Source organism: Malaya genurostris, chromosome 3 (assembly GCF_030247185.1).
Source record: "Malaya genurostris strain Urasoe2022 chromosome 3, Malgen_1.1, whole genome shotgun sequence".
Lineage (NCBI taxonomy): Eukaryota > Metazoa > Arthropoda > Insecta > Diptera > Culicidae > Malaya > Malaya genurostris.
In genome coordinates this window covers 253289661-253301535 of record NC_080572.1, presented here as the reverse complement: position 1 = coordinate 253301535, position 11875 = coordinate 253289661, and the positions used below count along the sequence as shown (strand labels likewise).

The 11875-nt window shown below is 37.5% G+C and overlaps 1 protein-coding gene across 2 annotated transcripts in view; it reads right to left on the bottom strand.

Annotated features, from left to right (window-relative positions):
* Positions 1-385: 385 nt before the first annotated feature.
* Positions 386-11875, bottom strand: part of LOC131439252 (PAN2-PAN3 deadenylation complex subunit PAN3) — a 72915-nt gene continuing 61425 nt past the window's right edge. For both annotated transcript variants that reach the window (XM_058610042.1, XM_058610043.1), the window contains exons 11-17: positions 6801-6924; positions 6613-6735; positions 6416-6545; positions 6205-6341; positions 5957-6148; positions 5651-5813; positions 386-5589 (exon numbers count right to left, since the gene is read on the bottom strand). In XM_058610042.1, coding sequence (XP_058466025.1) covers positions 5479-5589; positions 5651-5813; positions 5957-6148; positions 6205-6341; positions 6416-6545; positions 6613-6735; positions 6801-6924 — 980 coding nt within the window. In that variant the 3' untranslated portion in view covers positions 386-5478. The remainder of the gene's footprint in view (positions 5590-5650; positions 5814-5956; positions 6149-6204; positions 6342-6415; positions 6546-6612; positions 6736-6800; positions 6925-11875) is intronic.

Here is an 11875-nt window from a genome sequence, read left to right as displayed (position 1 = left end):
TTTGGTCGGTTACGTCACTTATACCATTATATCACCGGAACCAAAAGTCACAGCCATTTGGTCTTCCAACTTGATCAATGGCCCGATAGTAGCTTTCAAACGAGCATAAGTTTGTTAAAATCGGTTCAGCCATCTCTGAGAAAATTGAGCGCGTATAAATATCTTCGAAAAGTGCACACACATACGTACACACACAGACATTTTCCGATCTCGTCGAATGGTATATAACACTATGGGTCTCCGAGGCTCCGGTCGAAAGTCGGGTTTTCCAGCAATTCTAATACCTTTCTATAGAGAAAGGCAAAAACATTTACTAATTTCCAAAATTTTCTTATGAACTAGCAAGCACGTGGACATTTCGGATCGCCAATGAGCTACTGCTACGTATGAAACATAAATTTTCTTCATTTTATTTGTGTTTTTCAGCTGAACACGATCGTGTTCATTTTTTTTTGTTTTGAACTTTTTTTCTGGGTTTTCATTTCTTTTTGTATAATAATAATTTATCAATAATCCACTCCTGTTGTTTTGTTGATTTGTGTTTTCTGTTTTCTGAAAGCTGCTGTAACTGATTCACTGCACTCTACAATAGCCGATACTTTTTGGGCAAAGAAAGAATAAAATCATTTCACATCATGAGATCAGTGGACGCATATGTTATGCTTTTGAAACACTTATGTTTCGCTTGAGAATTCAAGGGACGATCGCCTGTTTTTGAGTAAATGTTAAAAAGAAGGTTTTTTTTGGTACCCTATCCTTGTTTTGAAAATTCGAAGCATTTTTCCAATTCACCCTACAAGAGTGTAATCCGTTCAGTCATTGTAAACAAAAAAAAACTTTTAAGCGGGTGTTTTTGAATAATAGCACTCATTGATTGGTATGGAAACTAAAATAGCAAGATCTATAGAAAAAACAAAACTCAAATCAACAAGCCATAACGACACCGCTTTTGGTTCGAATGGTTAGGCTATTTTTTTGTGCATTTTTGTTTTCATTTTATTACAAATATATCTCTCCTCTATGTGTTTTCATTTATCAGTTTCTGTTCACTTTAGTTTTTCCTTTGTTTTAAATATTATTTGTCACAGTAAAAAGTCTTTCACTATTTCTTAATTTTCACGCATTGTTCACATTCTCTCTCTTTCTCTCTCAAGCTGATACACTCTTTCTCTTTTGTTTTGTTGTTCTCTTGCAGTTTCGAAGTTTTTTTTTTGCAGGAAGAATATGAATTTGTTTTCGATTGCATAAACGAGCGAATCCGCTCCGTTTGTCGTTTGCTTGTCGTTCTGAACTCCTGTAGAAAGTTAAACCAGTTTGCTTCCCTGTGTCAGATGCAGTTTAATCAATTTAGTGATTTACGTTTGTGTAGTAAGTTCTCTCTTTCATGCCCTCACTCGCACGCGTGTTTCGCAAAAAAAATGTTATGTTTTGTTGTACGCTACTAGTTTTCATGTACTTATTCATAAATTTTTCTGCGGTTTGTTAAGAATTTTTTCTATTAAAATCACCTTTTTTCTTCTTTTCTCTGCATGCTGCAGTTATCAATAAAACAGATCACTTGAATTCTAACATCAGAGATGAAGGAGTTGTTTGTCAGCCGAAAGAGGGGAAAAAAGGGAAATTAGTTCAATAGTGATCAAATCAAATGGGGAAAGTTTTAGTACGGACTATTCAATAATTTCGTGGCCGGAGATCTTTAACGTTGCTTGTTTGTCCCTGATACGGAAAGATAAGGATAGTGATAAAAATGGAAGGGGGATGTGCATGATCGAAAACGATCGACGATTATGATTAATATGCTTGTTTCGTTCGCACCTTACCTAAGGTTGCAACCCTAAATCACCTCTAAATTTACGAGAAAACATACTTTTTTTTGTAAGCCTAGGAGCGCTCGAGGTAAGTAATCAATGTTTGTTGCAGATTCAACATGCAATCGTTTCATTTCTTCTTTTGTATTGTTCCCGAGAATCTCGAGAACTTGTACACTAGTAAATTAAAAAATATATATTAATATTTAAAGTAATCAGGAAAAAAAAGACGCACAAAAAAGGACTCTAAAAATGAATGTATAGTAGTAAAAAATAACATCACAAACAATTTTCTCAGTTTCAATTACTTAAAGAAATAATAGTTTTGTTTCTTATCAATCGAGAATCTTTTTCGCATTGCTCATTCACACGTTCTATAAAAAATACGTTCTTTTTTCACGTCACTCAGCATTACGTACGTTTTATTTTCTGTGTGGTTCGAATTAGCTAACCACCTAGAAGCCGAACAATTACTAGTGAGGTGCATCCGTGCTTGCTATACAAACGTCGAGGAAGAAAATTTGCGTAAGATATTTGCAGATCGTTTACTACGCTGGCAACCGAAGGAGTATTCTTCCAATCAAAAGGGGAGAAGAAACGATACCGTCGTATACCTTAGAGTAGCTTTAGTTGGGGCAGTACTCGCTTGTGTCATGATGACACCACTGACGCACCACAATACTCCATCGACAACATCCAGTTCATCATCTAGACTGTGTTCATTTTTTTCGTCATATATGGCACTGGCACCCGATAAACACGTAATTCAGTGTTGGTACATGCTATGGTAACGGTTTCCGTTCGCTCAATTCCTGAGTTGCATGCGCATAAAATCGATGAATTATAAGACACGCCTTAATATTGCTGCCGTACGCGGGCATGCTAAACTCACGTCGATTATCGACAGCAGGCCACAATTTATGAGCCTTAAACGGGAACCGAGACCTTGATTGGATTGGATGATTACCCAATCAAGATCCCGGTTCCCGTCCGATTCTCCCAGCTTGGTTTTGTGCTCAATGTCGACGATTGGTAAAATTTAACATCATTTACATATCTTATATTATGTGTTAATTCTATCACCGATATATGATTTGAAGAAACCAGTAAAAAAGAAAGGATATCTACATAAAAATTTCGTGCTTCTACCAGATTGTTGTTGATTTGAGAGTTTTCATTTAACATCCAATTTGACCAAAGTACTTATTACGAATTCGTTATAGTAGTATGCATATAACAATTGTTTGAGATATCTTTAAAATCTCAATGTTTTGGTTCAAATTAATTCTGAACTTATGCATGTGTTCGTTTGACGCTTAACCCTACGTTTAGCACCCAACGAAAAACGTTGGATTATGAGTAGGGATAGAGAACAATCACAAAGTTTTCCTCAGAGATAGGACAGAGAAGCTATGCAATAATTTTTTTCCTTCGATTTTTACTTGCTAAGGAGCGGCCATCATACTTCATAATTTTCGGCTGATTTTTCTTTAGGGCGTATAAGCAAGTGACAGTTTCTCTTTCATCACTCTCTCTTTCCATTATTGTGATGTGATTAAGAAGATTTTCTTTGATTTCACTACTCTGTTTGAAAGTCGAAAGTTTCGGGTATCATTTTATGCAAAGAGTTGAGTGATAAACGTGGAAACCGCTTGGTAATTAATAGAAGAGAGAGTAAACAAAGAGAAAGTGCTTATACGCCCTAATGAAAAATCAATCGTGAATTGAGATAAATACAAACACAATCAAACATGGCTCTGGTGACCACCAGTTCATTTTACATCGTGCCCGATAATGGATTACTATCAATTATTTCTTCACAAACGAACTTTAGTTTTTGGAAAATAATCAAATATTAAAACCAGTGTTGGTGATTGCCGAAAATTTGACAGAAGCGGCAATATTGCTATCTATATTGTATACAACATTTTCAGTCCGGTGCACCCAGTAAATTCGAACATCGGACGGATCGTGCACAAACACTTTTGATTGCGTTTTGAATGAGAACAGAGATGCCAGGTAAAAATTTCAAATATCTGCAGACAGGGTCTGTAAATCTGAAAAAAAATCTGCAGTCAGTAAGTATGTCTTGCTGGCACAGAGTGGCAGCAATTTCTCTATAAAGAATGACACGCAAAACTGATTTGGCGAGCAAAAAAAAAAAGGTCGCGGAAATTTCAAAAGTCTGTAAATATAGATAGTAATGCGAGAATTTCAAAAGTCGGCAAAAGTCTGCGAGAAATTCAAAAGTTTGCACAACAAAAAATGTCTGCAGCACTATACCCAAAATCTGCAGATTTACAGACAAATCTGCAGACCTGGCATCTCTGAATGAGAATACTACGAAAAGCCGAACCCCAAAAGGCCGTAGCTCAAAAGGCCGAAACTCAGAAGGCCGAAACTCAGAAAGCCGAATCTCAGAAAACCGAAACGATTCTTTCAACGGACAGACCAAGCAAACCGTTTGCCCGGTCTCCCCGTTGAAAGAATCGTTTCAACTTTCTGAATTATGTAAGAAAATCTGCGGCTTAATGGATAATGTTCTAACAGGAATTTTAATTCATATGATAGAGCCACTTCTAATAAGCTCTGGACATAAATGTGTCGTTGAATTCCGTAATCACCGCGAATTTATTAGGTTTTACACACGAAAATTTTTGTTGCAAAAAAAAAATTGTTTCACGCTTTTCAATTATGTTTCATACTATTCCAATCTTAAAATATATATCACCATAGATTATGTTTAACATTGACAGTGCTAAAATTGATCAACCAAGAGGTAGTGAAATATCGTAAATTATACCTTTCAAAGATGCGGCAATAGAACATTAGTACCTTAGAGTGAATTTATCCAATCTCACTATGAAGAAATCGGTTTTTGAGATCGAATGTTCGAGCACACAGTTAACCAAATTCAACGATCCAATTTTTTTTGCCAGCGTAGTAAATTACCTATGACTTCATTCACTCCAAAAGTTTTTCTCCAACGTTTCTAAAGCAAGTTCAAACGCACAATTCCTAATGCTGACTTTCATGAATTTACAAAACATATGTTCAAAAGAAAAAAAAGGAAAGGATCAACAGAATTTCACTTTGAATCTCACTCATCTGCACACATGTTCACGTTTAGCTGCTTTAAAGCTTACTAACACTACTTAGTTGATTAGTTTTTCCTTGCTTCATTAATCTCGTTCAACAACTACTCCTGCTTTGTATTTGTGTAAATATCTATTTTCACGATGATGTATCATTCCATCTTCTTTTGCTTTTGCTTTTCACTTTTTTTTTGTAATGGTTCTTTGTAGGGGTGTGTATGTGTATAAAAAAATAAGATCACGAACGTATCTCTAGAAACTGCATTCTTTCGCTTTCTCTCTCCACTTTTAACCTGCTGTATTTATTCATGCATGTATGTATGTATGTGTATTTTTTTGTGTTTTCATCATCCTCACACACTCACCTCATCAACGTACTAACGCAGCTAGTACTCCCAGTAGAGAGCATTGTGCTTCATCACCATGTGTTACTAACGCTTAGAAAATATTACAACTCTCGAGCCTCAATTAAACACTGCTTTGTTATTAGTGGACACACATTCTGAGCGCATGTGTGCAAATCATTCCCCTCTAGTACCGCTATCACCTACTACTTACTACTGTTGCATCTACTATTACACGGTGGCCGCTGTAACCAGTTCGGAAAATGCTTGCTCTAAACAGTGCTTCAGTTCAGCATAAGTTACTACTAATACTGATTGTTCGTCACGTGACATCAGCTGGACCTGAAATGGAAATATTTAGATAGCGCTTAATCGAAAACCACAACAGCGAATCGAAACGAACTTTTTCCATGGTGCCCGCGTCCAGCTTGTTGAGACACTGCACGATGTGAGACTGGTTCAGCCAAGGACGGCCGTCCTCCGCGACGGTATGGAAGACGTAGTCACGAAACAGTTTCAGCATGTAACGATCACCCGTTTCCGACCACGTGACGTCGAGATTAAGTCTACGGATAAAGTTTCCGAATGAAAAGGGTACAAAAATCAAAAAAAAAATTTTTTAAATGCCCTAAAAAACGCTTCGACGATTAAACTAACCGAAATACCTTAGCCCCACTACTGTTCCACTAATGTTGCACTTGAAACTTACTCAGGTCGTTCATTGACGGTACCGAGCTTGACCAGCAGTCGGTAGAGCCGGCCGTTCTCCATTTCCTTTGCCAGCTCGTCTTCTTGAATATCACATTGAGCTTGTAATGCATCGAGTTGTACGTAGAAGCGGGCACCGATCATCGGCATTATCTCCGTCACTGAGCGTCGGTTACTCGACGAGAGAAGATATCTGAAAGTAACAACTGTTCACTATCACGTCTTTATTCAGTAATCGAGCCAACTCACAGTACAATATTCCGCAAATCCGACGAGTAGTGCCTCGATATGAGCTCAACACTGTTCTGAATCTGGTCTCTTTGCACGGATTGCAAACTTCGGCAGGCAAGAGCTAGTATCAGTTTTCCTAGGGCCGTTAAATCATCCTGGAAGGACATTGGAAGATGAATGATTAGTCGTTGATGTTAATTGAATGAGGACGTAGCAAAAATGAGTAAACCTGTTGATGATGACTGACGACAGACATGGGATTCGGTTGGTTAGGTTCGTACGTGGCGATGTCGGATATCGCCACACAACTGAATCGTATCCGCTTGCCGGTGATTATAATTTTGGTTGGGTCCAGTGTTCTATCGGATGGGAAATCGTTCGAATTAGGAAAACATGTTCAATCTGATTAATACCGATCAAACATACCGACAGGCCAAGCCAGCCTGGTGGATCGCTCGAAGTCCGGCAGTTAACTGGATGATAATTGACCAGATTTCGTTTTCCGGCAGCAACGTGTTGGCAGCCGTCCGGTGCAGGGAACTTTTGTGACTGTGAGGTACATCATGGACGATATAGTAATGATCAGATAGTTATTATACCCCAGAAATAAATACCTGAAGGGCCGTGCTTCGCCGGAGAAAGGGTCGGTGTATCCGTTCGTTGACTCGGCGCTGGGGATGAAGTATTTCGACAGTAACGTCTGGGAACCGGGATGATAATCGTACACTATCACCAGGGCTGTTGGGAGAAGGATGGACAAATCGCGTTATGGGTTGAAGAATGTGTTTGGCTCCGGTTCCAGAGAACAAATTTAAAAATGAGCACAAATAAAATGTTGAAATAACCATAGTTTCTCAAGAATTTCTAGCCGCCATCAAATTGATGACGTAAAATGTTACGAAATTTACAAAACTATCAAAAACTTCAAAATGGATCTTGCCTGAATTTCTCGTTTAAACATAATGGAGAAAGGTGAATTTAAACAGGTACGAACGGCTCTGGAGAACTAATTTCTTTAACAGAACTCTGCAGTACTGAACGATTCTTTGAAATGAACTGTTTTGCCCATCTCCAGTTCAGACCTTTTGCGTAAATTATGTAAATTATGAATAGATTCCAAACTATAATCTCAATTTATTGCAAAAGATTTCACTACTAGCAATTTTTATCGGTTTTAGAGCTAGCTCAATAAAAAAAGTCCATCCATCATACACTTTCAGAAATTGGGGGTTTGTTCAATAAACTGTGAAAAATATCAACTCTTGTCTATCCGATATGCAAAGTATCCGCATATCAGCCTCATTTAGTACAAATCGCACTAATTTAAGATATTGAAATACTAGTAGTTCAATACCAATAATACCAAGATGTAGCATTCTGTTAAAAAAAAACTGTTTTTATCTACTTAGTATGTGATGGTTAACATTTCATAAGAAATCGATGCAAGTTCCATATTAGAGTTTTTGACAATTTGTTTTCGAAGCCGGATCCCGGAAACCATCACAGTTAAAGCCTGTTCAGTCAACGCCGATGAGGAAAAAAAAAACGTCCCGGATGGTCCCGTCCCGCTCGTCCCAGTATAGTGCGAATAGGCTTTTATAGTAAGTTTTTACGGCCATCAATTAGCACGACCTACAAGTTTGAATAGTTCTAATATCTGTTTTGAATATTTCGTAATTATCTGTGACGTTGATGTTTGCATTTAAAAAAATTGGACAAACATTGCTGATTTTTCATGGGTTTACTTTCATTCGCACATACTAAGCTACCCAGTATCAATCATAGTAACCCATGAGCCAGTCGACATAATTTGACAGCTCTATCAGTCGAATTCTAACCGTGATGGCAGTCACGTACCCAAAGGGGGCCCGAAAACATATAATTATTTAGAATGTCTCAGACATGTGTTACAGAAATAACAAGACAGTAAACTTAACGAAATGTAATACAATATCAGTTCCAGTGGAAAAGTTTAAAGTGTATGTTAAAAACAGCCGTAAAAGGCACACCGATAATTAGGTACATAAGCAATCTTCAGTAACATTATTTTTTAATTTTTGGGCCCCTTCCGAAATGAAACCCTGGATACGAGCCTGCGTGATGGCATAAAACAGTGAAGTAACTCCGTTCAGAAGTGTGCGCGTTCAAAGAATGGAAGTCCGGTCTCTGACGGCCGACGACCCTGCATAACAAGAAGCTCCAAAGGAAACTGAAGAGATAGATCGAGGGGAAAGTGGCTACATCGCTGCGCGCGCTTGGTCGGGAGGTTGGTGCAACCGGCCAAACAGTGAAAAAGTATCTGCCGAACAAGAACATACATGTCAGGAAGCGGAAGTCACGTCCACTGGTTTCGAAGCTGCAGACAATGACACAGAGGCAGCGACTGAATGAGATGGTCAACGCGATTTTACCGGCGAATCGCGATGTGGCGGTGGTGATGAGCGACGAGACCTATCTCACCCTGGATTTCAACGACTTGCAGGGTACTTCGTATTTTACTTCCCATACGAAGGAAGTAAGCTCCGAGGTGAAGTTCATTTCACACACCAAATTCTCTAAGGAGGTGCTGTTGTGGCTGATAATCAGCGAGAAGGGGATATCAAAACCGCTCTTCTTTAATTCCGGACTGGCCGTGAACGGGGAAATTTATAGTACGAAATGTCTACCGGAAGTTGCGTCGTTCATCAGGAAATACTATATGAGCGAAGACTTGATGTACTGGCTGGATCTGGCTTTGGCCCACTACTCGAAGATTTGAGATCTACTCCAACAATTTTGTCGCGAAAATTGAGAAAAATTGATAAATAAAACGGAGAAAGAACTCTAAAACATACCTACATGCATGATTTCGTCCGCCATAGCGAATATTCAGGTTAACTGTCGGAAGGCCGCTCGCAAGTACGTTGAAATTTTTTGCACGCAACTTTAAATAATTACCTTCCATGGGAAATTTATCAAAAGCAATTAAATGTCTTAGTTAATCTTTTATCACCATCCGAAAAAAAATCATGTTTTAATGCAAACGCTATTCATTTGAATCGAAGATTGTTTGGTTAGCAACTAATTAGACCTGCATGCTAGAAGAATTTACTGCCTAGTTTCAAGAAATTGGTTCCATTTCCCACAACAACGTATACTAAATTCAGCGAAAATAATAGTCCAGTTGAATAATGGTTACAGAGACAAAGATTTTGTTCTGTTTTTTGGTCGGTTGATTAACTTCTAAATTCTGAACGAAAACCTGTGCTCCTGTTACTGCTTTATGAAATTCGAGTCAAATAGAGACTAATTTTTATTATTGTTATAATTATTATCAGTTGTTTTTACTATCGACTGTATAAGTTTCATATACATCGCTAGGTAAGAAATTTTGATACATGTCTTTTTAAATAAATTTTAATCCATGAAATTTTTTTCAATATTTCGGTCTCGTGACTATGACCTCTCTCAAATGTATTTAGAACCTTTTTCAACTAAACTCCGGTAACAGACATTCTGTTTTCATCAACCCGATTTAAAAGACGTCCACATACCGATGGACTCGGTTGGGACTATAAAACCGAGCTTTGGTGTCGGTTTTCGTTTTCTCTATAGCGTGTACATCGTGTTTTTTCATACCAGCACGTACCGGTTTCTCATTGTCACTTCATATGACAGTTTGAAAGTTTTGACACTCTTCACCCCGTAATTCCGGAACTGGAAATCGTATCCGGATAAAATTACACAGCATCTTTTGAGTCAATCAGACCTTTAATTCATATCAAAGTTTGTGGAAATGGATTCAACCATTGCTCTGCGTGAGTTCCATTTTTAATGTTTTTCTTTACTATTATCGGTGCCTCCGGAACCAAATACCGGGGACTAATAGTAGAACCGAAAGTCGGAACCGGATAAAATTTACAAGAATTTATATATGATCTTTAATTTGAATCTAAGTTTATGAAAATTGGCTCTGCCATTTGTGAGAAAGTATGAACATTTGGGAATATTGGACCACTATTTTCGGTACTTCCGGAACTGGAAACTGGGAATCGGAATAGTCAATGGTTCAATTGGCCATAAACTAACGAGAACCAGACGCTGGAATAGTTTTTAGCACTGTCCCAACGAATATTTATGATATTTGCGTCGTCACTTTGAATGATTTCGAATGAAATTTTTAAAATTAATCGCCTTATAAAGTCGGATCGGGACAAAATTCAATCCTAATTGTTTTTAGCACTGTCCCAACGAATATTTATGATATTTGCGTCATCACTTTGAATGATTTCGAATGAAATTTTTAAAATTAATCGCCTTATAAAGTCGGATCGGGACAAAATTCAATCCTAATTGTGAAAGTCGGCGTTTATGGGAAATTTAAGTGAGTTATTTATCATTATTTACGATACGGAAACTGGTGACCGCTATAATTGAAGTGAGATTATTTGGTCATTTGCTGAAGAAATCAAAAAATTAAAGAAATTTATGAACAATTTTCAAAGAAATTTTTTTGTGGTCATTTAAGAATAAAACTGTTTTTATCCACTTAGTAGTGTAATTATGCCTTTCACATATCATTCATTATATCCTATAGATGACAGCAAGGGGTAATCAAAATACTACAAATTAAAAAAGTTCAAGGTCCAGCTTTGAAGTCATCTTTGAAAAAAGCTACTGACATTATTTTCATTTTTTGGTGTGTATCACCCTGTCATTCCGAAACCGGAATTTTAATCCAAATGAAATTCAGGAACTTTGTATAACACCTTTTATTTGAATCTAAGCTTGTGCAAATAAGTTTGGCCATCTTCGAGGAAATTGAGATATATTATTTTCACTTTTTTGGTTCATATCACCCTGTCATTCTCTGTAAACCTAGCCTAAAAACAAGAAAATTGGTTATGGTGTCAACTAGCACAACCTACAAATTGAAACAGTTTCAAGCCAAAATTAGAATTTATTATGTGATTTCAGTCACGTACCCAGAGGGGGGGGCCTAGGGGCCCGGGCCCCTCCCGAAATCAAAAACAGATATATAATTATTTAGAAGGCCTAAGGCATGTGTTGCAGAAATAACAAGACAGTAAACGTAAAGAAATAACAGATCCAGTGGAAAAGTTTAAAGTGTCTGTTAAAAACACCCATAAGAGGCACACCGAGAATTAGGTACATAAGCAGTCTTCAGTAACATTATTTTTTTACCTTGGGCCCCTCCCGAAACGAAATCCTGGGTACGGGCCTGTGTGTTTTGTATAACAGATTTTGAAATTTTGAGCACACTAATAATCAATATAATCGGACAGCCCAGGGATTACCTCAATCATGCTTAACACCTACAATTGCTGCTTCCGATTCTTAGTTTCACTACGATGATTCTTGTTGATTGATTTTCGAGCTTTATCCATAATTCATTAGTAGCTTTTAAATGAGCTTAGATTTATTAAAATTGGTTGAGCCAACTCCGAGAAAATATATACACACATACACACAGACATTTTCCGATCTCGCCGAGCTGAGTCGAATGGTATATAACACTATGGGTCTCCGGAGCTCCGATCAAAAGTCGGAGAAATGGAAAAGGTATAAATGTGATGCGCAATATTGTTTTACGAATCTAATACATTCCGATTTGTATTTGGAATAATCGAATGAATTAAAATAGGGTTATTGTACCAATAGTCATCTCATTAGTTAAGTGGCCATATTA